This window comes from Oncorhynchus gorbuscha, linkage group LG03 (assembly GCF_021184085.1).
Source record: "Oncorhynchus gorbuscha isolate QuinsamMale2020 ecotype Even-year linkage group LG03, OgorEven_v1.0, whole genome shotgun sequence".
Classification (NCBI taxonomy): Eukaryota; Metazoa; Chordata; class Actinopteri; order Salmoniformes; family Salmonidae; genus Oncorhynchus; species Oncorhynchus gorbuscha.
Genome location: NC_060175.1, coordinates 81955630 through 81980885, shown reverse-complemented (window position 1 = coordinate 81980885; position 25256 = coordinate 81955630). Strand labels below are relative to the sequence as shown.

The window sequence follows — 25256 nt, the reverse complement described above, 5'->3', positions numbered from 1 at the left end:
GGAAAATGTGTTGGTTGTTTTACCTCAGCAAAATATCATACATTTAAAAAAAAATAATATGCCAAAATATATTCTATGCCACGATACAAGAAAAGTAATTCCATAAAAAGACAGTTTTTTTCCTTCTGCAGAACAGGAGTGATATGTTATTGTGTCTGTTTGAGGTTTCCTTGCTGTTATTGTTCTGTCTCTCTGTGAGTTCGAACACCAAAAGAATGGCACCCTCAGCGCCACTGGCAAAAATCGGGAGACATACGGTTTTCAGGGGAAAAGAGCCTGTGACCGACTTCCGCTTTGGGATGTGGCCTTGCTGTTTACTGTCCCCAGTGAAACATATAGTGGATGAACTACGGCATGTTTGCTAGCTTGCTCTCTGAAATTGTTCTATCCGGAATATTAACAAGGCAAATCTCTCAACATTAATTCCTCCTCCCCAATTGCTGGATTGGTTGAACAGTGCAGAAGAGAACCTCCCCTGACAGTTTTTTAAATCTCTTGTCCTGACCAAAATGTGGGGCATTTAGTTTCAGGCATTTCTTTTACGCCTGCTACGTTAGGTTATTAAGAGGAAGGTGACAGACAGGCGGCAGCACTGATGCCGCCTACAGAATCTGCTCTGTATGCCTTGTCCTTTCCCTGGTCACTGGTCTCCAAAACTCAATTAATTGAAACAACCTTGTAGTCAAGCACCCACTCGAGTGGGTCATTAAAGGAGTTAGAATTAGTCATTAAAGGTGCAATTCCGCTCTCTCTGGCAAACTTTCTTCCCAGCTCTGGCACCTGTGTGTGTTCCTTCAGTGATCTCTTAAGTCTGGCTGTTTGGCCATTCAAATAGATATCCCAGAGGACCTCAAGGCGTACTTCACCAGAGTACAAGAGCTAGCTGAATAGAAAGACAGAATAGAAAGGTTCATTGCTTTTTAGTGTGAGGTGTACCATAAAATCTGGTCATGATGTGTGGGAGTATACAGTAACAACATTTCGGGGGAGATATTGAATTATAGATTCTTGGAACTGGGAAAAACATCACTCCCGGCATTCTTAATGTCAGATGGGCGGTTTTATAACTCAGAAATGTTGGGAAATGGCAACTTTGTTTTTACACTGCAAAGCCCCGGGAATCGAATAAAAACTGGGCCAGAATATTTCTCTTCATTTTTCATATTTTGGTTGACAGAAAATGTAAATAGGCATTGTTTTTAAACAGAAATGCTTTGCCACTTGTTTTGGGAGTGTATATAGGGAGCTTAATGTATGCCAAATGCCCTTTGCAGAATCATCAAGGCAGAAAATAAATGGGTGGTCCCGGGGATCGAACCCACTACCCTGGCGTTACAAGCGCCATGCTCTACCAACTGAGCTACAGGACAGGCCTATGACCCCCATCACCTGTGAGCTCCCATACTGTAGGTAGGGAGGGACCTCACCTCCATTCTTGGTTTCAGCTTTGCACTGCTGCAGTGGGTATTCGGGGTAATGTCACTGTTGTAATTTAAGTCTGGTCTGGTGGCTCTCAGGAGATGGAAATGAGATTGCAAACATTACAAACTCTCCAGCTGTGCTTTGGGAGGTTCAGGGCTGACACAGGGTGCATTTCAAATGCCTCTATGCTCCCCCTCAGCTCCCAGGTAAAGAAATAGAGCCCGACCAATACCGACAGACGTTGGCAGGCGGATCTTAAGGAAGCTAGAATGATTCTTAGCATTTTCAATCAAAATGTTACCTGAGATTATAATACTGGACTGACATGAAAGGGCTCTTTAATTGTGTTTTTTCAAAGAGCAACAGAATAACAGGTAAAGATTAAACAAAAACAACCTAAATCGGGTTTTAGGGTGTCTTAAATTATAGTGTCACTGTCACGCCACACCTACACATCCACATATCTCAGAGCAATAAAGACTCACTGAGAATGTAGCATGTTACTGCACTTTAAAATGGATGAGATGGGGAGAGCCACGGTGATGGGTAGGTGAGGTGACAGAGGTGCAGCCATGTGGTATGATATGGGTGAAGGCTCGGGCCAGATTATACAATTCCCAGTGACAGCAGAGGCTTAGGGGGGAGCAAGCTCTGACAGGGGTATGGACCTATATTCCAAAACCACGCCACCACCTTCTTGACCATTTTGACCAAGACCTGCCACACAGACTGAAAGACAGACAGACACACACACACACTCTCACACACAAACGCAACCACGCAAATAAACACACACGCTGTTCATATTGCTTGTGTGATACTGCAGAGCTGCAGAGCGCATGGCTTATCTGGCAGAAAGTCTCCTCTGCAGGGAAACAGCGGTTATACATCAAAGAGAGAAGAGGAAGCCTTGGAAGCTTTTCTTACACACTCCTCACAGAAATAGAAAGACGGGATCTTACGTAAGACTCAAGGTCCTGTCACCATGTCAAGAACAACCTTCTAAAAAGGGGAGGATTAGCCTAGACAAAGGTCCCAACACATCAGAGAAACACCCACGGTATCATGCCCCCATTCAGAGAATGGATCTGTGTGTTATCACCAGATGGGTCAAATAAGGAAGCATTTTACAGTCAGTTGGCTGATTATTAACAGACTGAGTCAGAGAAAGGGGGCACTGCATAGAAGAAGCAGTGTGTTCTGGGATGCAGTATAGTGGAAGGTGATTGGCTTTGAGGGCGAGAGAACAGATGGGACAGGAACACAGAGCATAACAGAGCAGAGCTGGACCAAATAGCTGAGTGTCCTTCCTCTGAATATTCATCCCCTCTTCCCTTCCCTCTCTCCATCCCTGGCCCTGCTTCCTTCTCCAAGCAGTTTTGCATCTCTCTGATTGAATATATCTGATAGAAACATAAACACAATGGGCCCTGGGCCTTCTTTGATTTTACAGGAAAATATGTCCTCCTTACAATCTACTCAGAGCTCAGCACGCCTCCTTAAGAGATATTTCACACAAGAATAGGCTGGCTCCGTTCCAGTAGCATTACTGTCTCTACCGCTCACTATATTCTTCATGCTGGAGCTCTTCCTTTAGCCCCTCCCCTTTCTCCTCCCCCTCTAGATTAATTATGCAGCTCAATGCAGCACTCAGAGTCCCGGGTGCAGCTCTGCTCACCTGATTCACCCCTTACACCACTACTACAATACACTACATCCTCTCGTCTCCCCCTTTCTATCTCAAACTGTCACTCTCTCCTTTTATCTCACTCTTCCTTTCTTTTTTTCTTTAATTCTTCCCTTGTGTCGTGACCAAGGCTGAAACATTCTTCGCTGGAAGAGTGCCAATACACACAACACACCCTTACTCACACACACATGCACATGACAGTGCTTGCTTCGCACGACAGTGTGCGGGTAGCCTGACATGCCACATAAGACTCATGCTAAGATTGATGCTATCTCTATCGCTCTCATTTGTCAAGCAAAAAGAAAAATGTTGATACTGCCATATGGCATTCATTTATCATATTAATCCTATTGCCTCTATTTCTGTATGTTGTTAAGGCGGGGCTAGTGTCAAACGAACGTTAGTTTGCAATTTTGTCATTTAAAAACTGGCGCACTGCCATTTTCCAGCCCTAATACAAGGTTTGGCTATTTACCTGTCTTATATCAACTCGCTTGCACTCAGATGAGGGGGGTGGTAATATTTGAGGTGTATCCTTAAAAACACGATCCAAGGTGCTAATTTCAGGCAGCACTGGTAGGGATATTTAAGACCAACCAAAAGGTGGTTTTAGCGGTAAAGCAGTTGGTTATGGCGTGAATTTTGACAGCGGAAACATAGCCTATCCAACTGCCCATATGTGCATGGAACAAGAGTAGCCTAATGTGCTTTTGGTGCATGTATACTTTGCATTTAGAAACATTTAAAACTAATGTTTTTTTCCCCATTTCGTTTAATTTGATTGAGTTGATTAATTTGATTAAAAACCAAGCATAGCCTCACCTCCTCTCAAATAAGGCTTTTTTTGTCTGCCCACAGTAGTCAAGACTACTGTGGGCAGACGCAGTCAGTCAGGAAAGCTAAGGCCAGCTTCTTCAGGCAGAAGTTTGCATCCTGTAGCTCCAACTCCAAAAAGTTCTGGGACACTGTGAAGTCCATGGAGAACAAGAGCACCTCCTCCCAGCTGCCCACTGCACTGAGGCTAGGGAACACGGTCACCACCGACAAATCCATGATTATCGAAAACTTCAACAAGCATTTCTCAACGGCTGGCCATGCCTTCCGCCTGGCTACTCCTACCTCGGCCAACAGCTCCGCCCCCCCGCAGCTCCTCGCCCAAGCCTCTCCAGGTTCTCCTTTACCCAAATCCAGATAGCAGATGTTCTGAAAGAGCTGCAAAACCTGGACCCGTATAAATCAGCTGGGCTTGACAATCTGGACCCTCTATTTCTGAAACTATCCGCCGCCATTGTCGCAACCCCTATTACCAGCCTGTTCAACCTCTCTTTCATATCGTCTGAGATCCCCAAGGATTGGAAAGCTGCCGCAGTCATCCCCCTCTTCTAGGGGGGAGACACCCTGGACCCAAACTGTTACAGACCTATATCCATTCTGCCCTGCCTATCTAAGGTCTTCGAAAGCCAAGTCAACAAACAGGTCACTGACCATCTCGAATCCCACCGTACCTTCTCCGCTATGCAATCTGGTTTCCGAGCCGGTCACGGGTGCACCTCAGCCACACTCAAGGTACTAAACAACATCATAACCGCCATCGATAAAATACAGTACTGTGCAGCCATCTTCCTCAACCTTGCCAAGGCTTTCGACTCTGTCAATCACCATATTCTTATCGGCAGACTCAGTAGCCTCGGTTTTTCGGATGACTGCCTTGCCTGGTTCACCAATTACTTTGCAGACAGAGTTCAGTGTGTCAAATCGGAGGGCATGCTGTCCGGTCCTCTGGCAGTCTCTATGGGGGTGCCACAGGGTTCAATTCTCGGGCCGACTCTTTTCTCTGTATATATCAATGATGTTGCTCTTGCTGCGGGCGATTCCCTGATCCACCTCTACGCAGACGACACCATTCTATATACTTTCGGCCCGTCATTGGACACTGTGCTATCTAACCTCCAAACAAGCTTCAATGCCATACAACACTCCTTCCGTGGCCTCCAACTGCTCTTAAATGCTAGTAAAACCAAATGCATGCTTTTCAACCGATCGCTGCCTGCACCCGCATGCCCGACTAGCATCACCACACTGGATGGTTCCGACCTTGAATATGTGGACACCTATAAGTACCTAGGTGTCTGGCTAGACTGCAAACTCTCCTTCCAGACCCATATCAAACATCTCCAATCGAAAATCAAATCAAGAGTCGACTTTCTATTCCGCAACAAAGCCTCCTTCACTAACGCTGCCAAGCTTACCCTAGTAAAACTGACTATCCTACCGATCCTTGACTTCGGCGATGTCATCTACAAAATTGCTTCCAACACTCTACTCAGTCACTAAAGCACCTTATACTACCCATCACTGCGACTTGTATGCTCTAGTCGGCTGGCCCTCGCTACATATTCGTCGCCAGACCCACTGGCTCCAGGTCATCTACAAGGCCATGCTAGGTAAAGCTCCGCCTTATCTCAGTTCACTGGTCACGATGGCAACACCCATCCGTAGCACGCGCTCCAGCAGGTGTATCTCACTGATCATCCCTAAAGCCAACACCTCATTCGGCCGCCTTTCGTTCCAGTACTCTGCTGCCTGTGACTGGAACGAATTGCAAAAATCGCTGAAGTTGGAGACTTTTATCTCCCTCACCAACTTCAAACATCAGCTATCTGAACAGCTAACCGATTGCTGCAGCTGTACATAATCTATTGGTAAATAGCCCACCCATTTTCACCTACCTCATCCCCACAGTTTTTATTTATTTACTTTTCTGCTCTTTTGCACACCAATATCTATACCTGTACATGATCATCTGATCATTTATCACTCCAGTGTTAATCTGCAATATTGTAATTATTCGCCTACCTCCTCATGCCTTTTGCACACATTGTATATAGACTCCCCTTTTTTTCTACTGTGTTATTGACTTGTTAATTGTTTACTCCATGTGTAACTCTGTGTTGTCTGTTCACACTGCTATCCTTTATCTTGGCCAGGTCGCAGTTGCAAATGAGAACTTTTTCTCAACTAGCCTACCTGGTTAAATAAAGGTGAAATAAAAAAATTACATTAAAAAAAGACTGTCGATAAATGGTTTGGCTCCTGAGGCCCCTTGGAAATAAATCTTAATCACCAAAGCTTTATCAAAATATCAAGTTTGAGAGGAGTAAAACAGTGTACTGACATTTCCTTTTTATCTATGCCTTGTAGGTGGCCACATTATTTTAGCCATGCGGGTCCCATTTTGGACGTGCATAAAACCCCCTCCGTGATGTCAGCTAGGTGTCCATGCCCATCATGAAATGAGAGATTAGAATCTTGGTGAATACCAGCGAACCTCGTATTTAGAAGTTATCCGTAACCTGTAAAAATTGCTTGTTTTCCGTTTCATATGTTCAAAACCCAAGCCCTCCCTTATGGCTACTATAGTGAAGGCTGGTTTAACAGCAATGTGTGTCTTTTTTATCCTGACGGTTTTATGACATTACACTTTACATTGTTTTTCATTTCATTTGATTACAACGAAACATATTCAAATTATTCACCTTTATGGTTTCATGGTGAGAATGTCCGTGGCACGCTTGCAATTCAACATCTAGAGATGTGTCGTGTGTGAATGCAATCTGAACTGTAAAATGGTTCCGATTATGTTCATAAAACATAGGCCTATTTGGGAGCAGCATAATGGTGAGTGGACATTCTCCCCTTTCTATTTATATTGGGTCTTTGTCCAGCTACTGTGAAACATTTGGATGTGTGTAAAAACCCTCCATAGTCTGCGTTGTTTTAATATGATATGCCCACGGGGGGAAATGATGGTGCCTGTAAGTGTGGCAGAGCCTATTTAGAACAAGTTGTTGTTTCGTTTTGCTTAGAATTTGATTCAAATTATTATTTTTGGCCTTATCAATAAATAATTGACCATGTTTGGTATGTTCATGCTCAGCTATAATTTAATGTACAGTAGGCCTAGCCCCTATATCAGTGTGAATACTATTGAAGACATGCAATGACAATGTGGACTGCAAATGGAATCAAGTTAACGTATTTAGCAAAGAATAACATTTTGTTATTTAGTTTCTATAAGCCATTTAACAAACTATAAAGGACTAACATTGGCTTTGGAGTTGATCTCAAGTAAATACATTTAAAAAAACATAAATACACAACATGAGGCATCCACATATTTCATCATGGAGCACGTTCTGATTGGCCACTGGGGGGGGCTAAGCCTCGACACACCCACAAACTTGTTTATTCATCAACACCCAATAATTGTGATAGTGAAAATAGCTCAAATATGACACACCCCTAAACCTATAGGCTACCGCCTGCGCTTAGATTAACCATTGTGGTAGGTTTGTTAAAATAAAGCCCTCATTTGAATTTATGAGAGACCAGGATGCTCTAAAACACACAAAGCTTAGCAAAGCAGCAATTACACACCTGAATAGCCTAAACATAATTGGACCAAGAGAACCATGTGTATTCTAATGCTTTGATCTCCAATTTATTTGAGGACTGACTGGGGAGAGTCCACTCTAAAAAAAGAAAGCCCTTTGATATACAGTGGGTAGAAACATGTTTTACAAACTACACTACTTTGCCCTCAAGACTTCACCAAGTTAAATAATTCATTTCCAGCATCGGATATGCTTTTCCAGACATACATTTCCGACCTAGGATGAGTTCAGACCTGCCTGTTTGCTCTTTGCAATGTAAATCTGAGGTAACAGATTCAACAGAAATGAGAAGCTTAGTGTGTGGTGTGCTGTAGGGAAACAAACTTCACAGTCCAAACACTCACCCAGCTAGGCATAGCGGACTCAAGCCCTCCTCAAATAGAGGAACACTGACTGAACATCAAACCCCTCAGTGGAACTAATAACTCTAAACACCACCAAATACACAGTCAGTGACATGATAAGTGTTACACCAACATGATAGTAACTAAGATCAAATACAGCAGATAAACCTCTCATGCAGAAATAACTTGGATCTTTCATTTCCTAGAATAGCAGTTGTGTATGCAACTGTGTGAAGCGGTTGCCTGGACAAGGTATCCCATAACTAGCCTACATCCGTTTTAATTCAACATGCATTCATGTGTAGAGTAGAAAGTTGACCACTGGGCTCAGTGTATACTTAACTGAAAAGCCAAAAGAACAGTGCATGTCAACAAAGCGACAGACAGATAGTAGACAAACGCAAGTCCTTTCTAGCCATGTGTTTATCCCTCTATTGTAGTCATTTCAACATGTCCCGTAAGGGAGCTGGCATTATTTCAAGGACATTAGGCTATCCTATCCAGGGACAAAAGCATGTGATGTGTGCAAATGTTCCTAATAGGAGAAACATAGAGGGGGATCTGAAAGATGATTTGCCGTACCATACAGCAGTACTGGGGTTATCAGCTACGTTTGGCTTGCTATGATATGGCTAAAGTATGCGTGTACAGCGAAAAATGACAAAATCCTATGACTGAATACAACAGGTAACATTGGGTAGAACTGAATGTGTAGTCATGATTGGCTCATATAATCCAGAAAAGCCTTCACATGAGATGTATTGTCTTGTCCATTCAACTCTGAACATTCAATAGCACACTTCAAGCACCCAAAAAACAGCACACCAGAAAACATCTATCAGCTCAAGTGGAATGGAGGAACATTGGGTTGCTGATTTTTTTGGTCGATGTATTGTTCGCCAGCAAGCAGTCAGGTAGGCAACCCTCTATGTCGCTCTGCTATAGGGGTCTTTTCAGTGCATGGAACCGGATGGCTAGAACACAGCAGGGGCTAGGCACTGCAATGTGCTGCAGTGCTCTGAGCTTTGTACAGCACACTCCCTCTCTCTCTCTTACTCTCTCTCTCTCCTCTCTCTCTCTCTCTCTCTCTCTCTCTCTTACTCTATCTCCTCTCTCTCTCCCTCTCTCCTCTCTCCTCTCTCTCTCTCCTCTCTCTCTCACTCTATCTCCTCTCTCCTCTCTCTCTCTCCTCTCTCTCTCTCTCTCACTCTATCTCCTCTCTCTCTCCCTCTCTCCTCTCTCTCTCTCTCTCTCCCACTCTATCCTCTCCCTGTCATACTTGCATCATCTTTCTCCCTTATTCTGTTGAATTTTTTCTTGTCCCCATCCTCTCCCTTTTTGTTCTCTTCTTCCTAATAATCCCCTCTATTTTTGCATTTCCTCCACCACCCACTTTCTATCCTATTCTCGTGCTCACTCTTTGACTGTCTTTCGTCCTCCTCCCCCTCCTTTTCTTACACACATACATACAATATCCTACACACACATTTCCCTGTGGTGTGTGAGGAGGTACCCTGGTCCTGGTTGCTAGCACGGTACAACTGCAGTGTTCTCTGCTGTTCTCTCCTGTTCTCTACTGTTCTCTCCTGTTCTCTCTTGTTCTCTACTGTTCCCTCCTGTTCTCTACTATTCTCTCCTATTCTCACCTGTTCTCTCCTTTTCTCTACTGTTCTCTCCTGGTCTCTACTGTTCTCTCCTCGCCAGTGTGTTTATCAGGCTGACACTTCATCCAGGGAAGAATGTTCACCTTAATAATTTGTTATGTCCTCTATTTTCCTCTATTGTCTCCTGTACTCTTTCTCAGAGACTGGCAGCAGTACAGAATGGCTGGAGAACATCACTGTCCTGAACATTCCTTGTGTCCTTTTGCATTCACTTTTATCCATTAAGAGCCTGATATTTTCTCAATGGCTCTGGATCCATTCAGTCACTCAGATTCCTCTCTCTAATGTAGTCTTATCATTGTGATCCATATCTAATAGAGTTTTGAGTTTGTTTGACAAATGGCTCACAGTGCATCTCTATGGCTGACATGCAGAACTAAGCACTCTGCTAACTGTGGTGTCAGGGTGACAGCAGTGTTGGCTCCGCTATATTGCCTACGCCATCAGTACCAGGGGCGCACTAAATGCCCCGTATCACACAATCTGGGACATGGGATGTCACACTGAGAAGATGAGCGAGGACAAGACTCCAGTCAAAATCTGCCCATTACTAAGGTGTTTGACACCAAATCTACCCCTTCCTGAGGTGCTTTATACCAGATCTACCCCTTCCTGAGGTGCTTTATACCAGATCTACCCCTTCCTGAGGTGCTTTATACCAGATCTACCCCTTCATGAGATGCTTTATACCAGATCTACCCCTTCATGAGGTGCTTTATACCAGATCTACCCCTTCATGGGGTGCTTTTATCTACCCCTTCATGAGGTGCTTTATACCAGATCCCCTTTTGTAAGGTGCTTTATACCAAATCTACCCCTTCCTGAGGTGCTTTATACCAGATCTACTCCTTCCTGAGGTGCTTTATACCAGATCTACTCCTTTATGAGGTGCTTTATACCAGATCTACTCCTTCATGAGGTGCTTTATACCAGATCTACTCCTTTATGAGGTGCTTTATACCAGATCTACTCCTTCATGAGGTGCTTTATACCAGATCTACTCCTTTATGAGGTGCTTTATACCAGATCTACCCCTTTTGTAAGGTGCTTTATACCAAATCTACCCCTTCCTGAGGTGCTTCTCAGTCCCTGATGATTATTTACTTGAGGAGGTGCTCCTAATGGACACTAAAAGCATTGCATTTGGGACAAATTATTAGCTAAACACTAAACCTCAACTAAATCTTGTAAATCAATTAAAATCAAAGCACGCACCCCTGAGGGGCCCCCGAGGATCAGCATAGCAGATGTGTTGTTGCCTACCCTCACCACCTGGGGGCGGCCAATCAGGAAGTCCAGGATCCAGTTGCAGAGGGAGGTGTTTAGTCCCAGGGTCCTTATCTTAGTGATGAGCTTTGAGGGCACTTTGGTTTTGAACGCTGAGCTGTAGTCATTGAACAGCATCCTCACGTAGGTGGGAAAGGGCAGTGTTGAGTGCAATAAAGATTGTGTCATCTGCGGATCTGTTGGGGCGGTAATGCAAATTGGAGTGGGTGTAGGGTTTCTGGAATTATGGTGTTGATGTGAGCTATGACCAGCCTTTCAAAGCACTTCATGGCTACCAACGTGAGTGCTACGGGTCGGTAGTCAATTAGGCAGGTTACCTTAGTGTTCTTGGGGACTATGGTGGTCTGCTTGAAACATGTAGGTATTACAGACTCGGCCAGGGACAGGTTGAAAATGTCAGTGAAGACACTGGTCAGTTGGTCAGTGCATGCTCTGAAGACAAGTCCTGGTAATCCGTCTGGCCCTGAGGCCTTGTGAATGTTGACCTGTTTAAAGGTCTTACTCACATTGGCTATGGCAAGCGTGATCACACAGTGGTCCGGAACGGCTGGGGGTCTCATGCATGTTTCAGTGTTGCTTGCCTTGAAGCGCACATATACAGTTGAAGTCGGAAGTTTACATACACCTTAACCAAATACATTTAAACTCAGTTTTTAACAATTCCTGTCTTAGGTCAGTTAGGATCAACACTTTATTTTAAGAATGTGAAATGTCAGAATAATAGTAGAGAGAATGATTTATTTCAGCTTTTATTTCTTTCATCACATTCCCAGTGGGTCAGAAGCTTACATACACTAAATTAGTATTTGGTAGCATTGCCTTTAAATTGCTTAACTTGGGTCAAATGTTTCAGGTAGCCTTCCACAAGCTTCCCACAATAAGTTTGGAGAATTTTGGCCCATTCCTCCTGACAGAGCTGGTGAAACTGAGTCAGGTTTGTAGTCCTTGCTCGCACACGCTTTTTAAGTTCTGCCCACACATTTTCTATAGGATTGAGGTCAGGGCTTTGTGATGGCTACTCCAGTACCTTGACTTTGTTGTCCTTAAGCCATTTTGCCACAACTTTGGAAGTATGCTTGGGGTCAATGTCCATTTGGAAGACACATTTGCGACCATGCTTTAACTTCCTGAATGATGTCTTGAGATGTTGCTTCAATATATCTACATAATTTTCCAGCTCAGACACCCATACATACCCGACAAGACAAGCCACCAGGGCTCTCTTCACAGTCTCTATGTCCAGAACAGAGGCTAGGAAACACACAATACTATGTAGAGCCATGATGACTATATGGAACTCTCTTCCACCTCAGGTAACTCAAGCTGGCAGTAAAGTCTTATTTTTAAAAAATGATAAAACAACACCTCACGGAGCATCACGGACTATGAAGAGACACACACACATTGTAATATTGTACATTTTATATTTATATTACATTTGTATTATGCACAATGTATTATATGATGTAATGTTTTATTATGATGTATTATTTTATTCCTGTTTAGACCCCAGGAAGAGTAGCATAATGCCTCAATGACAAACAACAAAATTCAATGTTTGTTTTCATTACCCTTAAATTACCTAATTCTCATTAGGTATTTAAGTAGAAACTACTCGTGAATATTGAATCTACTGATATTCCGACATGCATGATTTGATTATCCATTACCTGTCTCTTCCATAAGAGTGATTGGATAGTTGGTGGCATACTATTTCACTCTGCAAACAGTTTTTCTCTAGCTGCTGTTGTGATTGGTCCTCTGACTGAAGACTGAATACCTCCTTGATTCCACCAGCTGTTTTACCCTGATTACAATATTCTTAAGATTTTGGCCAACAGCGAGATATCAGATGTTTCAAATCCAACTATGCTAATTTACGATAAGTACTTTTAGGCTCCTTCAAATTTCAGTGGTTCTCAACTTCTCACAGTTTCAGTCTTAGAAGACAGCAGCTTATACTGTGGCACAGTGAGGGGTATCATTGCAGTGTTGCCATTAGGCGCCTGTGCTATTTGAGTGTCTTCCTCAGCATGATGTCTCTACCCTGCTGGGAGTATCTCCACCTCATCCCCAGAATAATGTGAAGAGGAACAGTTTTCCATAATGCCATGGGTGGCAATGTCATTAAAGTGTTGTTGGCATAGTAATTCACCTCATCTACAAAATATACATCAGCTCATACATTATTCAATTTTCAGAATGCTAAATCTGAGTTTTTTATTAATAATTTGGTCATTTTTGTTAAATGAATGTAGTAGTAGGCCTACAGTAGTAGGCCTACCTCACAAACTGCATGGTTATGATGTTTTTGTCCATTTGAAGATTATTGCTCTGACTGTGTTTTCATGTGTGATTCATTGTGGCCACTGGCAAGCACAGGAAGGGATGTGATGATTGTTGAAGTTGCTCACAGAATTGGCTAGGTACTACTCGTCAGGTACAATCGTCTATCATTATGGTACTGGGCGGGCAGTGGTAGTGTAAAACAAAATGCTGAGGACGGGACACACTAAAATAGTTCTGCTGTCTCTCAAAGCAAAAGTCATTCGCTGTAAGAGCCACCATGCTCTAGAAAGGCAAAGATATATGGATAATAAACTGTGTTTTCTCCCTGCCTGGTCCACAACTGCCATATTAGAGTGGATAAGCTCACAAAGCTCCTATGGAGTCGATGGGAGATTGGGTCTGACTACTATAGAGCCAGGATCTAGGGGTTAACAGCTCTGGTCAGGAGAGAATGGGTCCCTTACCCTCCCTAGCTTTCCTCCCTTCCTGCCTACTGTCCTTACCACTGGTACCTTCCACTTATGAGGACTTGGGCTTGTTTTAAGTGCTGGAGCCTGTCTCCATCTATGGTTATAAAACATCCCCCCCAAATCATTTTAGTAGTATAAGAAGAGTGCCTTTCCACAGACACTTTTTGCAGCTGCTTTTCAATGACAGAATGAGGACATGAGGTCTGTGAATCATTTTAAAACACAGATTCTTCACACTACTCTCCCAAACTAACACAGAACCTGGTTTCCAAATAAATAGCCTACAACTGTGGATAGCAGAGCTGCCCCTTCAAAATAAACAGCAAATCATTCAAATATAATCTTCACTCATTCAGACACATCTCAAATATGTAAAAAGGCTGACAGATGAAAGTAACAGCGCCCACTGCTGGCAGGTGTAAATTATTCACACCAAAACATTTGAAGGTCATAAAAGCATAAAATTACCCTACAATGACCAAAAGAAGTGTAAATACACTTCATGAAAGATGTTAGTATAATGAAAATCTATTTTATATATTTTTAAACACTTCATCCATCTGTTACAGAATGTATCCAGTAACCCTTCATAAAATCTTTTAAATTCCCTTGGCCTTTCCTCTGCGGATCCTACTGTGTGACCACCGAGGGGTGAGAGCGAAGCCCTCCTCTTTACCTGGAAGGAGACTCCTACAGCCCAGCTTACCCTCCCTGTCAGATAGTTCACTGTGTCTGCAGGCACAGACTAAGGAAAGTCCCTGAACAGCAGTGAACCCGATTAAGACTAATCAAGCTCTACACACTATTCCTAATGCATGTGTTATCTAAGTAACCCAAATGAATGCATCACATCACAGAGTACTCACATACGGCTGCACACAAAATGAGAGTCCACACATACGAGTGCACACACCATCCCATTTCGGGACAATCATTTTTTACATTACATATATATCACAGTGAAATTATGCCCCTGTCCTGTCCCCCACCTGACCTCAAATTTGAACCATCAACATCAAACTGTTCTAAAATGTTTTTAGTACATTCTGTCAAAAGCTTCAGATGTCCCATGAAACTTCAAGTGTGCTCTGAATTCACCAAAACTACATGGTTATATTCAGTCCCCCTGCCACACACCAGCAAGATGCTGAGGTCTGGGGAAGCTCCGCTATGGACTGAAATGGGATACTGCAGCGCTTGACAGCCATGTGCACAGAGAGTAACTTGCCTGGAAGCATTAGAGAGTCCCGCTCTAGCCTTCCCCCACCCTCTCTCTCCTTCCCTGTCAAGTCTCCATTATGTTCAAATGAAAAAAGAAAAAACTCTAAAAATGAATTACCAATGATTTAGATCCCATATCACTTCATGTCATAACCCAGTGTGAGAAACATACCCTCAATTATATCAATTAGATTTTGAAGAAAAAAGATTCAAAAGCATCCCACCAGCCCAACAGTAGATGTGAAAAGCAGCATACCTTGGGTGCTGGGTCTCTTCCTCCTCAGGAAAACCTTCTCTACCGGCTTCAGGGCACTTTGACATAGACAGAACACAAACGACAATGAAGAAAAGAGAATAAATATTCCTTCAATAATGACTTTCTCTTATTTACAGAGTTAGAATGAATAAGCCTGGACAACTACAATATAGTCCTAGAACACACCTTTCCTCAGTCCTTCTGTGAACTCTTGCCTCACATCCACACACAATCACCCTAAGACTGGAGTACTACAGTAAATTGATAAAAATCAGCTCTTGGGAGGGATAAAAACTACACACTCACTGCAATTTATTTCTTGTCCACTCGTTCTTCTATTTTTTTTACTGCTGTATCTGCCTGCGCTGCCACCTCATTGGCTAAGATGCTCTTCAATAACATAAGCTCTCTGTTTTAATTGGGAGGAGGCAGTTTCATGGTGCATCAGGACCCCTCCCGCCTAGCTCTTCTTTTTTTTTTCTCTGAAGCGCCCGTGTAGAAGAGTGCTGAGCTCTGCAAATTCATACGCAGAGCGTAAAAAAAGGAAGGGGAAGGGAGGATGGAAGGAGGGAGGACATGAGAAAAAAACTGAGATTGAGTGTTAGGAGGGAGGGAGAGCTAAGGAAGAAATCAATGCCATAGGACAAACACAGGCACACCGAGATAGGATGCAGCATTTTGCCAGGGTTAGGAGGATTTTTGAGACATAAGCAAGGACCATCTCTGCATGTCTGCAGTCTGTGATGAACCTCTGCAATACAGTGGGGTGTCAGAGGAGTCTGAGGCCAGATAAAAGGAATATTTTCCGGGGCTAGCAGAGCGACTAGGTGGCTCTGCTGCAGTGTGCAGTCTAATTGCTGGGCAAAGGGGGATGGGAGGAGGAGGGGGTCGGATGCAGTGATGCTGAAGCACAGTCTTCCAGCCAGGAATACAGAAGGAGGAAGCCGCAGTGTACACAGCGGTTAATGCATTTTCCTCATGAATTATTGGTGCACCAAAGAAGGAGGTATAGGGAGTGGGTGCCAAGGGGCAAAGACTGAGACTGTACAATGTCTAGCTAACAATGTAAGCTTGTGTTATCACAACCAAATGTATATAATTGTTAACTTAATATGCTCTTCATTTCAAGTAACGTTACTACAGGCAATCCATCGAAAGGATAGCTGGTTTGGTGTAGATTCAAGTCAAGTTTCAGGATGTACAGGAGGGCTTTCCCATATCTGTGGGTTTGAAATTGTGGTGGCAGATTCCCCACCCCCACTCTCCATTACATCTGGTGCCTACATTGTCTTTCAGCTGCGTTTAGAGTGCAATATACTCAAGATCAATATTACATCATACAATACCATATCTGCACCCTGCTGTGTTGGTCATAGAATTAGAATCACATTCAACAGCATTCAGTCAACAGCATTTTTAGTTACCTTTATTTAACTAGGCAAGTAAGTTAAGAACAAATTCTTATTTTCAATGGCAGTCTAGGAACAGTGGGTTAACTGCCGTGTTCAGGAGATTCGATCTTGCAACCTTTCGGTTACTAGTCCAATGCTCTAACCACTAGGATACCTGCCGCCCCAAGACTCATGAGCAATGCCTGAATCACAGCACAGTGAATTAAGCAGTCAGTAAATGAAGAGATCGGTAGGAGCGACTAGATGCATTTGTGAAGATCATATGCCCTCCTGTATTGTATGATGGGTGATATAGCTACATTTAGTGAATATAAGGTGAATATGATCCAATGATGACAACACCATTTACACTAAGCAGTCCATTTCTGTATATTACACAAGAACCACAGGTCTAGTGAAAGGTGTAAAACAGATTTTATTATATTGTGAAATTAAAAATCACAATTTACTTTTTATTATTCATGCAAGGTACTTACAGGGTATTTAAAATCAGAATATGACACACAAAAAAGCAGTACAGAACAAGCCACTGAAGTGATGTGGAGAAAACAATCATTGGTGCCCCCTTCTGGTGGAGAGAATTCCTATGAATATGATATTGCTATTATATAGGACAGTAATTAAAGTGTAAAATATGAACATGTAATTGAACATGAAAATGAACATGTAATTTCATGTGTTTATTCTCTTTCAAAAGTACAGCCTTGGGCAAATGTTGTACATGTGCATACCAGTATGCTGATATATTGTCTATGAGTTTAACTTAATTTTGTTTTACAGAAAACATTATTGGAAACTTGGTTTCCCAGTGGACTTGGTTTCCCTGTGGGTTTTACAGGGAGGGTGTACACAGTGATACTGATACTTGTGGGCTGGAATACCTTCTCAAGCATCTTTTCCACTTTGTCCCAGCTCAGTCGATCAAGGCCACAGCCAATGCTGTACAATAGAGGGATAGAACATTTAGTCATACATCAAATGGAAATGATTGACATGTTAAAATCATTTAATGAAACCTTTTTATGTGTAGAATGTATTCATACAAACCGAGGCATTGATATTGCAGTTACTCCGTTTTTCAAGCAATGAGACCTCATGTCCTCAAGGCTCTGCCTCAGGCTGTCATAGGTGGGCTTGTTGCTGTACTTTTCCTTTGTTATCTGTAATAGAGTAAGACACAACCAGAGACAACAACAAAAAATGCTTTAAAATGTTTGTTGGTTGAATGAAACTAACAAGGCAACGGTCTTACCAGGTAGTACACAAAACGCTTGTGTCTTTTCAGTACAGCGCATTGTCCTGGCACCTTCTCTGTGAAGTAAAGCAAAACCAGTCAACAGTGATCTTGATCAATGACATGGGCTTAAGATATAAGCCATGCTTTTCCAAATTCAGGGCCCATTTTAAAATGAGAAGGGCACATCACAGCAGACTTCCATAGCATGCAGTGCATAATAACAAATAATACATTATACAGAACTCACTCTGTTCCTTTAGCTCAGCCACTCCACCAAACTTCTTCTTGAACATAACTGCGATGCCAGCCCCCATGTGGCAGTCTTTGCTGATACAGTGGGCCAGGGCCTCATCTTCAGGACCGGAGAACAGGTCCCCCTTCACATGACGTAGGCGCCAGATGCCTTCTGCAGGCTGGCCAGGAGAGAGCAGCATTACACCACAGAACCAGTCACCACTACCCAAAACCTGAGATACATTATTTATTTTTAAGAGTTTTCCCGTCCTCTTCAGCTCCAGGTAAGTGGCTAGCTTTCTAAATAGGACTGTTTACAGTAATTAACAACATATTATAGCCATTGGTTACATGCCATTCAACGGTATGGCAGCATTACCTACTAGCTAACTAAGGCGTTTTCATGCTGGCCACTTACCTTCGATTTGTCAATAGAGCGCACTGGCTCCACAGATACAGTTGACATTACTTTGGCAGGTGATCTGTAGTCAACCAGGTGGGACGGATAGGCAATATGTTTTGTTAATATGCGAGGGAAAGCAATGCTACTGCGAGCAAATGAAAGTGCATTGATCATTTAAAATTGCATTAGCTAGTTATATCACTAACGTTCCAGTCACAGCTGGCTATGCAGTGCCTCCCTGACCCTAGCTTTAGCATCTACAGAGCCGGCACATTTGTCTGAAAATTGCACACGGCAACTAGCTAGCTATGGTGCATTTGACCAAATATATCAATTTACTTAGCTAGTGTCGAAGTCGTTAAATTTCTCTTTCAATTTCACCAACGTAGGTATTATAAGGGTTAGAACTAGATGGGATCCAGTTTTTGTCAGATTTGACTTTTCGTAGGTTAGAATTTACGCAGCAGGTTGGGATGATTAGGTTAGAGTTAGATCAAATGAAAAAAATAACCAACTTTTGACGTTAATTCGACAAAAACTGTATCCCTTCGAGCAAATACCCTCTATTATGGAGTTAGCATCTACTTCCTCTTTGCCACATGGTATAAGTAAGCCTATCAGAAGGCAAAGTGATGTTGACGCTGTTTCTTGTTCTTCTTCGATGGTATTATCGTGGTTGGCAAATATTAACGTTAGAGGTGCATGCTGCCCCCTGTTGTGTCAGCCTACTGTTCTGGCTTGTGTATTAATTACACTGTGGCACACAAAGAGGAGGAAAATAAGAACGAATAAAAATTGCCCTACCAACTAACCCTACACCCATTAAAACCTCACCACTATTCCACTACTTTGGCTCTATCTGATCTTATGCCCGGCCGTCAGCCTGAGAGGGCATTGTTCAACACATCGTGCTGTAACTCTTTTGCAGTAACATTTTGTACACCCAAGTACTTCTCTGCAGCTGCCACCACAACATGTATTTTATGTGATTTACATTAAATTTCTGCGGTACAGTTGATAACCATAGCTAATAATGCTAAGAAGCTAACCTTACTGAAGAACATGTTATTCCTATCACTCTCTATTGGCCTCGGGCTACTCACAGGGGTCGTCTTAGGATCCCTCACCCTGGACCCATCTTCCTCTACTACTCTCTTAACTGCCTCATCATATGACACCTTCTGTACTACTCTGACCCGGACAACCTCGACCTGCCTTTCTCTCACCGGACACTTCTGATCTCCAACAACATGGGTACCCCTACAGTTAATACACACAGCTTTACCCACCCATACCACACATTACTTTGTCTCATGCCCTCCTGCACACTTCTCACATCTAGGAATCTCCCTCTTACACACTGCTGCAACATGACCATACGTTTGACACCTAAAATACTGTAAACATCCTAACTGACTTTGTTGGGTAAAGACAGTGTCGACAATCACACTCTCCACCGGGTCTACGTCGCACCAAACACTGTGCGTCGCAAACACCGGGAATCTTCCATTTCAGTTGATCCTTCTCAACATTCACACCACACCAGTTATCACTCCTTTCAATGGCACCCTGATCCAGGGAGCAAAGAATGTCACAGGTCTTGTCCCAAGGTGCGTGGTGCAGAGTGCCCGCTCCCTCTTGGCGGAAGACACACAAATATCATCACGAGTCCACTTCGAGTTACTTTCACCGATTCAACAGTCCCCAACCTCTTCTCCACCCAACCTGACATCACATATGGATCCACAAGAAGGAAAGGATCCATTCTCTCAAAAAAAGGCTCAAACCCGCACATGGCACCACAGGTAATTCATCCTCACTCTTGTCAGGTTACATTTTTTCTCTTTGTACTTGACTTATATCTTCCTCACCACACTGCTTCCCTCTACACTTAGCTCCTTTCCTTCTTCCTTGATGTCCATTTCCACAAACCTCCACGCACTTTCCACTCCTTCATCAGCTGTAGTAGCAAATGGTTCTTGTATCTTGAATTTGCCGCCATGTCTCGTCGACTCATAAAGCTCTACCTGCCGCAATTATCTGCCCCCTACGGCCATTACCCAAGGTGAAGCTGCTTAAACATATCCAATCATTTAATATCTACAAGTACCTAGAGGTAGGAGGAGCTGAAGGTTGATTCTGCTCCTGCTCCATTACCTACCTCCACCATCCATTCTGGAATGTGATGAAGTGAATACTGTCAAAGATGGGCAGTATGATTTCCATATTGTCAGGTTATTTATGATATTGTGATGCACGAGCTACCCTCATATACTCTGAAATTGATAGTGCATTTATTCAGGGTTATATAATAGACTTTCATTCCATAAAATAGGTCAACATTGGTGTGTTTATTATACATCTTCATACACATTTACTGTTCAACATATACAACACACTGACTCAACTCCAGCCACTTTAATAATGGGAATTGATGGGAAATGATGTAAAATATATCACTAGCCACTTTAAACAATGCTACCTAATATAATGTTTACATACGCTACATTATTCATCTCATATGTATACGTATATACTGTACTCTATATCATCTACTGCATCTTTATGTAATACATGTATCACTAGCCACTTTAACTATGCCACTTTGTTTACATACTCATCTCATATGTATATACTGCACTCAATACCATCTACTGTATCTTGCCTATGCCGCTCTGTACCATCACTCATTCATATATCTTTATGTACATATTCTTTATCCCCCTACACTTGTGTGTATAAGACAGTAGTTTTGGAATTGTTAGTTAGATTACTTGTTGGTTATTACTGCATTGTCGGAACTAGAAGCACAAGCATTTCGCTACACTCGCATTAACATCTGCTAACCATGTGTATGTGACAAATCAAATTTGATTTGAATTGAAAATGAGTTGTTCTACAAATGCAAATATTGTGCCAGATACTGTATGTAACAACCAAGTCTGCTAGCGGAATACTATATCATTGTCAGCTCTAACCATTGATATTTTTCCCAATCAAAACATAATTGAAAAATAAACTTTACGATCTGCCACTGCATGTTGTCTATCAACCATATAGAGATGGAGAAAACTGGTCACTTTTACTTTACACTGCACATACAAAATGAAATCATGGGCAGTAGAACACACACATAACCATCAGTGGGAACAGAAACACACAGATATGTACACATTAGGGATTTCAAAAGAGAAAACAAAGAAAGCTATGAAAGAAGCAACAAGTGATGGTGTGTGGTGTGCAGGTTATGGGGAGAGAGGGTATTACAGCAACGGTTGCCCCCTCTGCACAAGAGTCCATAGTCCCCATGGGTATGGTGGTAGTGTCAGCCACCACCTGCGCACAGGGGCAGGGCACAGGATAGCTGAAGCTGCTGGTAGATGGATTCAAATTTTGATTGAAAGAAATCTATAAACTTATTACAGAGGTTCAGCTTCAGAGCTCGCTCCAGAGCTCTTGCGTACACTGATCCAGTCCCCAGGGTTGACGTCCATCTGCAGCATCTTCATCACCCACTTGTCCTTCCTGGCCCCGTCGATGAACTCATCCAGAGACAACTCCCCTGAGGGAAGACACAGTTAGCATTACTCACTAACTACTGAAACCAAACACTGTTTACAATGAGGGAAAAACATTACTAACACCCATTGTCCAATGGTCCAATTTTCCAAATATTTTAGAATGTTACACACAATAATATGTTGCATACAGTAATAATGATATGTCATCACAGTGAGAACCTGCTAAATCATTACATTATTAAAACCACAGATCAAGCTGTCAGAGAACAGTAAGAGGGTAAAGAAAGCATCCACACCATCTCTGTTTTCATCAACCAGTTCAAATATTCTGTTGACCACTTGATCTGGGGTCAGGAGGTTACACTCTGCATCCAATTCTCCATGGCAGGCTTTCTTCAGTCTGTAGATGGACTGAGAGAGAAGACAAGCAGATTTTGCAATGATATCCCATAAATGTATGGGATATCATAACTGTATTTTATGTAATCCTACACTAATCTTTGAACGTCTGTTACCTCTACAATCTCCCGCAGCTCTGTCTTGTCAATGCAGCCACTTCCATCTTTGTCGTACATTTTGAAATTCCATTTCAGTTTATGTTGTGGTCCTTCTGTAGCTCAGTTGGTAGAGCATGGCGCTTGTAAAGCCAGGGTAGTGGGTTCGATCCCCGGGACCACCCATACATAGAATGTATGCACACATGACTGTAAGTCGCTTTGGATAAAAGCGTCTGCTAAATAGCATATATTATTATTATATTATATTATGTTCCAACTTGCTCCTCAAGACCAGGTTCAAGGCTGCAACATACTCTAGAAAATCAATTGTATTGTCCTGCAAAGGAAAGAAATTATAAAATAGTTTTATGATACTCATCAAGAAATACAGAAATGAAGAGAAAGTGATGTTCAACAGTTATCACTTGAAGGACATGTGGACACTGTGGCCCTCAAAGGCCCCCATCAGATGACTGTAATTTGTAGGCTACTCACTCCGTTCTTGTCAAATGTGCGAAATCAAATTGTATTTCACATACACATGGTTAGCAGATGTTAATGCGAGTTTAGCAAAATGCTTGTGCTAATCTAACCTAACAATTCCACAACAACTACCTTATACACACAAGTGTAAAGGGATGAAGACTATGTACATAAAAATATATGAATGAGTGATGGTACAGAACGGCATAGGCAAGATGCAGTAGATGGTATAGAGTACAGTATATACGTATGAGATGAGTAATGTAGGGTATGTAAACATCATATTAAGTGGCATTGTTTAAAGTGGCTAGTGATACATTATTACATCAATTTTTTTCATTATTAAAGTGACTGGAGTTGGGTCAGTATGTTGGTAGCAGCCACTCAATGTTAGTGATGGCTGTTTAACAGTCTGATGGCCTTGAGATAGAAGCTGTTTTTCAGTCTTTCGGTCCCTGCTTTGATGCACCTGTACTGACCTCGCCTTCTGGATGATAGCGGGGTGAACAGGCAGTGGCTCGGGTGGTTGTTGTCCTTGATGATCTTTAAGTCCTTCCCGTGACATTGGGTGGTGTAGGTGTCCTGGAGGGCAGGTAGTTTGCCCCCGGTGAGGCGTTGTGCAGACCTCACTACCCTCTGGAGAGCCTTACGGTATGTGGGTGGAGCAGTTGCCGTACCAGGCGGTGATACAGCCCGACAGGATGCTCTCGATTGTGCATCTGTAAAAGTTTGCGAGGGCTTTTGGTGACAAGCCAAATTTCTTCAGCCTCCTGAGGTTGAATAGGCGCTGCTGAAGTCCATGATCATCTCCTTTGTTTTGTTGACGTTGAGTGTGAGCTTATCTTCCTGACACCACACTCCGAGGGCCCTCACCACCTCCCTGTAGGCCGTCTCGTCGTTGTTGGTAATCAAGCCTACCACTGTAGTGTCGTCTGCAAACTTGATGATTGAGTTGGAGGCGTGTATGGCCACGCAGTCGTGGGTGAACAGGGAGTACAGGAGAGGGCTCAGAACGCACCCTTGTGGGGCCCCAGTGTTGAGGATCAGCGGGGTGGAGATGTTACCTACCCTCACCACCTGGGGGCGGCCCGTCAGGAAATCCAGTATCCAGTTGCACAGGGTGGGGTCGAGACCCAGGGTCTCAAGCTTGATGATGAGTTTGGAGGGTACTATGGTGTTAAATTCCTCTTGTCCAGATGGGTTAGGGCAGTGTGGTTGCGATTGCGTCGTCTGTGGACCTATTGGGGCGGTAAGCAAATTGGAGTGGGTCTAGGGTGTCAGGTAGGGTGGAGGTGATATGGTATCACGGAAATAGTTCTCAAATACTGTGATGAGCCTCTTTAGTTGAAGGTGTTGTCGCTCATGTTTGATTGGACTCCTTAGTTGAAGAAGTTGTCTCTCATGGTTGAAAGTTGTCTCAGTCAGGGGTGTAGCTCTACTCTTTGGACATTCCACAAATGATTTTGCTCTTCCAACTATTAATTTCCATCACAACTGCAACTTTTTAATCAGTCCACTGTGTCTGTACTATTACTGAAAATATATATATATTTCCATAAAGGTACCACACATAAACAAAAACACTGCGGACAGAAACAGTGAGTTACTATATTACCCCTTGTCTGACAATTCTCCACTGATGGTAGAGACTGGGCAAGGACTGATGTAGATCACATGACACAAGGGATTAGGAATATATGCCTACTGTCTGGATCAATTAGTTCATAGTGAGTTCTTGAGAAGATTTGCTATTGTCCATCTTCTATTGCCCCATCATCAGTGTAAGAAGTCCAGTCAGTCCAAGGCAAGTGAACCTGCTAGAACTCCTGCAACAGACAGGCAGGCGGTGAACAAAATAGTAGGTATAAAGATGTTAAACTGCTAACTGAACTGCTAATTTAGACTACTAAACCTAAAAGGAAGAGCCCTTGACTTGACATTTTTCTTTGATCATGGTAATAGTGTGACATGAGGAAATTGAAATCAGCATACAAGTCATTGTAGAAAAGGTACAAGGCCAGTTTCTCAGACCCAGACCCAGTTTAGTCCTGGACTAAAATGCACTTTCAATGGAAACTATGAAAAATATTTTTTCATCCATCCAGGACTAGGTTTAATCAGGGTCCAGGAAACTGTCCCATGTCATCTCTACAGAGAATTACATTGAGCCATATACAGGCAGGACCCAGTATATTCCCATGGTGAAATATGAAGTCCATGTCTTGCCAAAGGTTAGTTACACAATGTCCCTTACATGGGATCCTCCTTTTTGTTTGCAAATCTGATGACTCATAAAAGCCAGGCATTTGGTAATCCCTCTTTAAGGTGATGCTATTTCTTAGGACCTTCCTTGATAACCTGTGTGACAGAAT

General features: G+C 42.8%; 3 protein-coding genes across 6 annotated transcripts in view; all 3 read right to left on the bottom strand.

Annotated features, from left to right (window-relative positions):
- Positions 1 to 15432, bottom strand: part of LOC124032043 (synaptotagmin-2-like) — a 107881-nt gene extending 92449 nt beyond the window's left edge. The window contains exons 1-2 of the mRNA XM_046344040.1: positions 15284 to 15432; positions 15098 to 15153 (exon numbers count right to left, since the gene is read on the bottom strand). The gene's annotated coding sequence lies outside the window, so the exon portion shown is untranslated. The remainder of the gene's footprint in view (positions 1 to 15097; positions 15154 to 15283) is intronic.
- Positions 15433 to 16904: 1472 nt separating this feature from the next.
- LOC124022349 (ADP-ribose glycohydrolase OARD1-like) lies at positions 16905 to 18974 on the bottom strand. Of its 4 annotated transcripts, none has more exons than XM_046337284.1 (6): positions 18723 to 18974; positions 18399 to 18462; positions 17994 to 18159; positions 17762 to 17820; positions 17557 to 17669; positions 16905 to 17448 (listed from the first exon to the last, which is right to left on the bottom strand). In XM_046337284.1, exons 2-6 carry the CDS (start codon positions 18444 to 18446, stop codon positions 17268 to 17270), a joined length of 567 nt encoding a protein of 188 aa, XP_046193240.1. In that variant the 5' UTR covers positions 18447 to 18462; positions 18723 to 18974; the 3' UTR covers positions 16905 to 17267. The 4 variants fall into 4 exon arrangements, with proteins under 4 accessions (XP_046193240.1, XP_046193247.1, XP_046193256.1 ...); XM_046337291.1 differs by having other exon boundaries at positions 18899 to 18970; XM_046337300.1 differs by having other exon boundaries at positions 18944 to 18962.
- A 2828-nt stretch (positions 18975 to 21802) lies between these two features.
- Positions 21803 to 22914, bottom strand: LOC124017689 (guanylyl cyclase-activating protein 2-like; the record flags this gene model as incomplete). Its single annotated transcript, XM_046332961.1, has 5 exons — positions 21803 to 21945; positions 22201 to 22315; positions 22420 to 22502; positions 22672 to 22738; positions 22897 to 22914. Coding segments are annotated over 5 exons (426 nt in total), but the record flags the coding sequence as incomplete, so codon positions are not given.
- Positions 22915 to 25256: the final 2342 nt, after the last annotated feature.

Excerpts from the sequence above, each read along its gene's own strand:
- LOC124022349 (XM_046337277.1), bottom strand. The coding sequence starts at position 18,557 with ATGATCAATGCACTTTCATTTGCTCGCAGTAGCATTGCTTTCCCTCGC. Across the intron at positions 18,160-18,398 it reads GCTCTATTGACAAATCGAAG|CCTGCAGAAGGCATCTGGCG; the intron begins GTAAGTGGCCAG and ends TCTCCTGGCCAG. Across the intron at positions 17,449-17,556 it reads ACTGCAATATCAATGCCTCG|CATTGGCTGTGGCCTTGATC; the intron begins GTTTGTATGAAT and ends TCTATTGTACAG.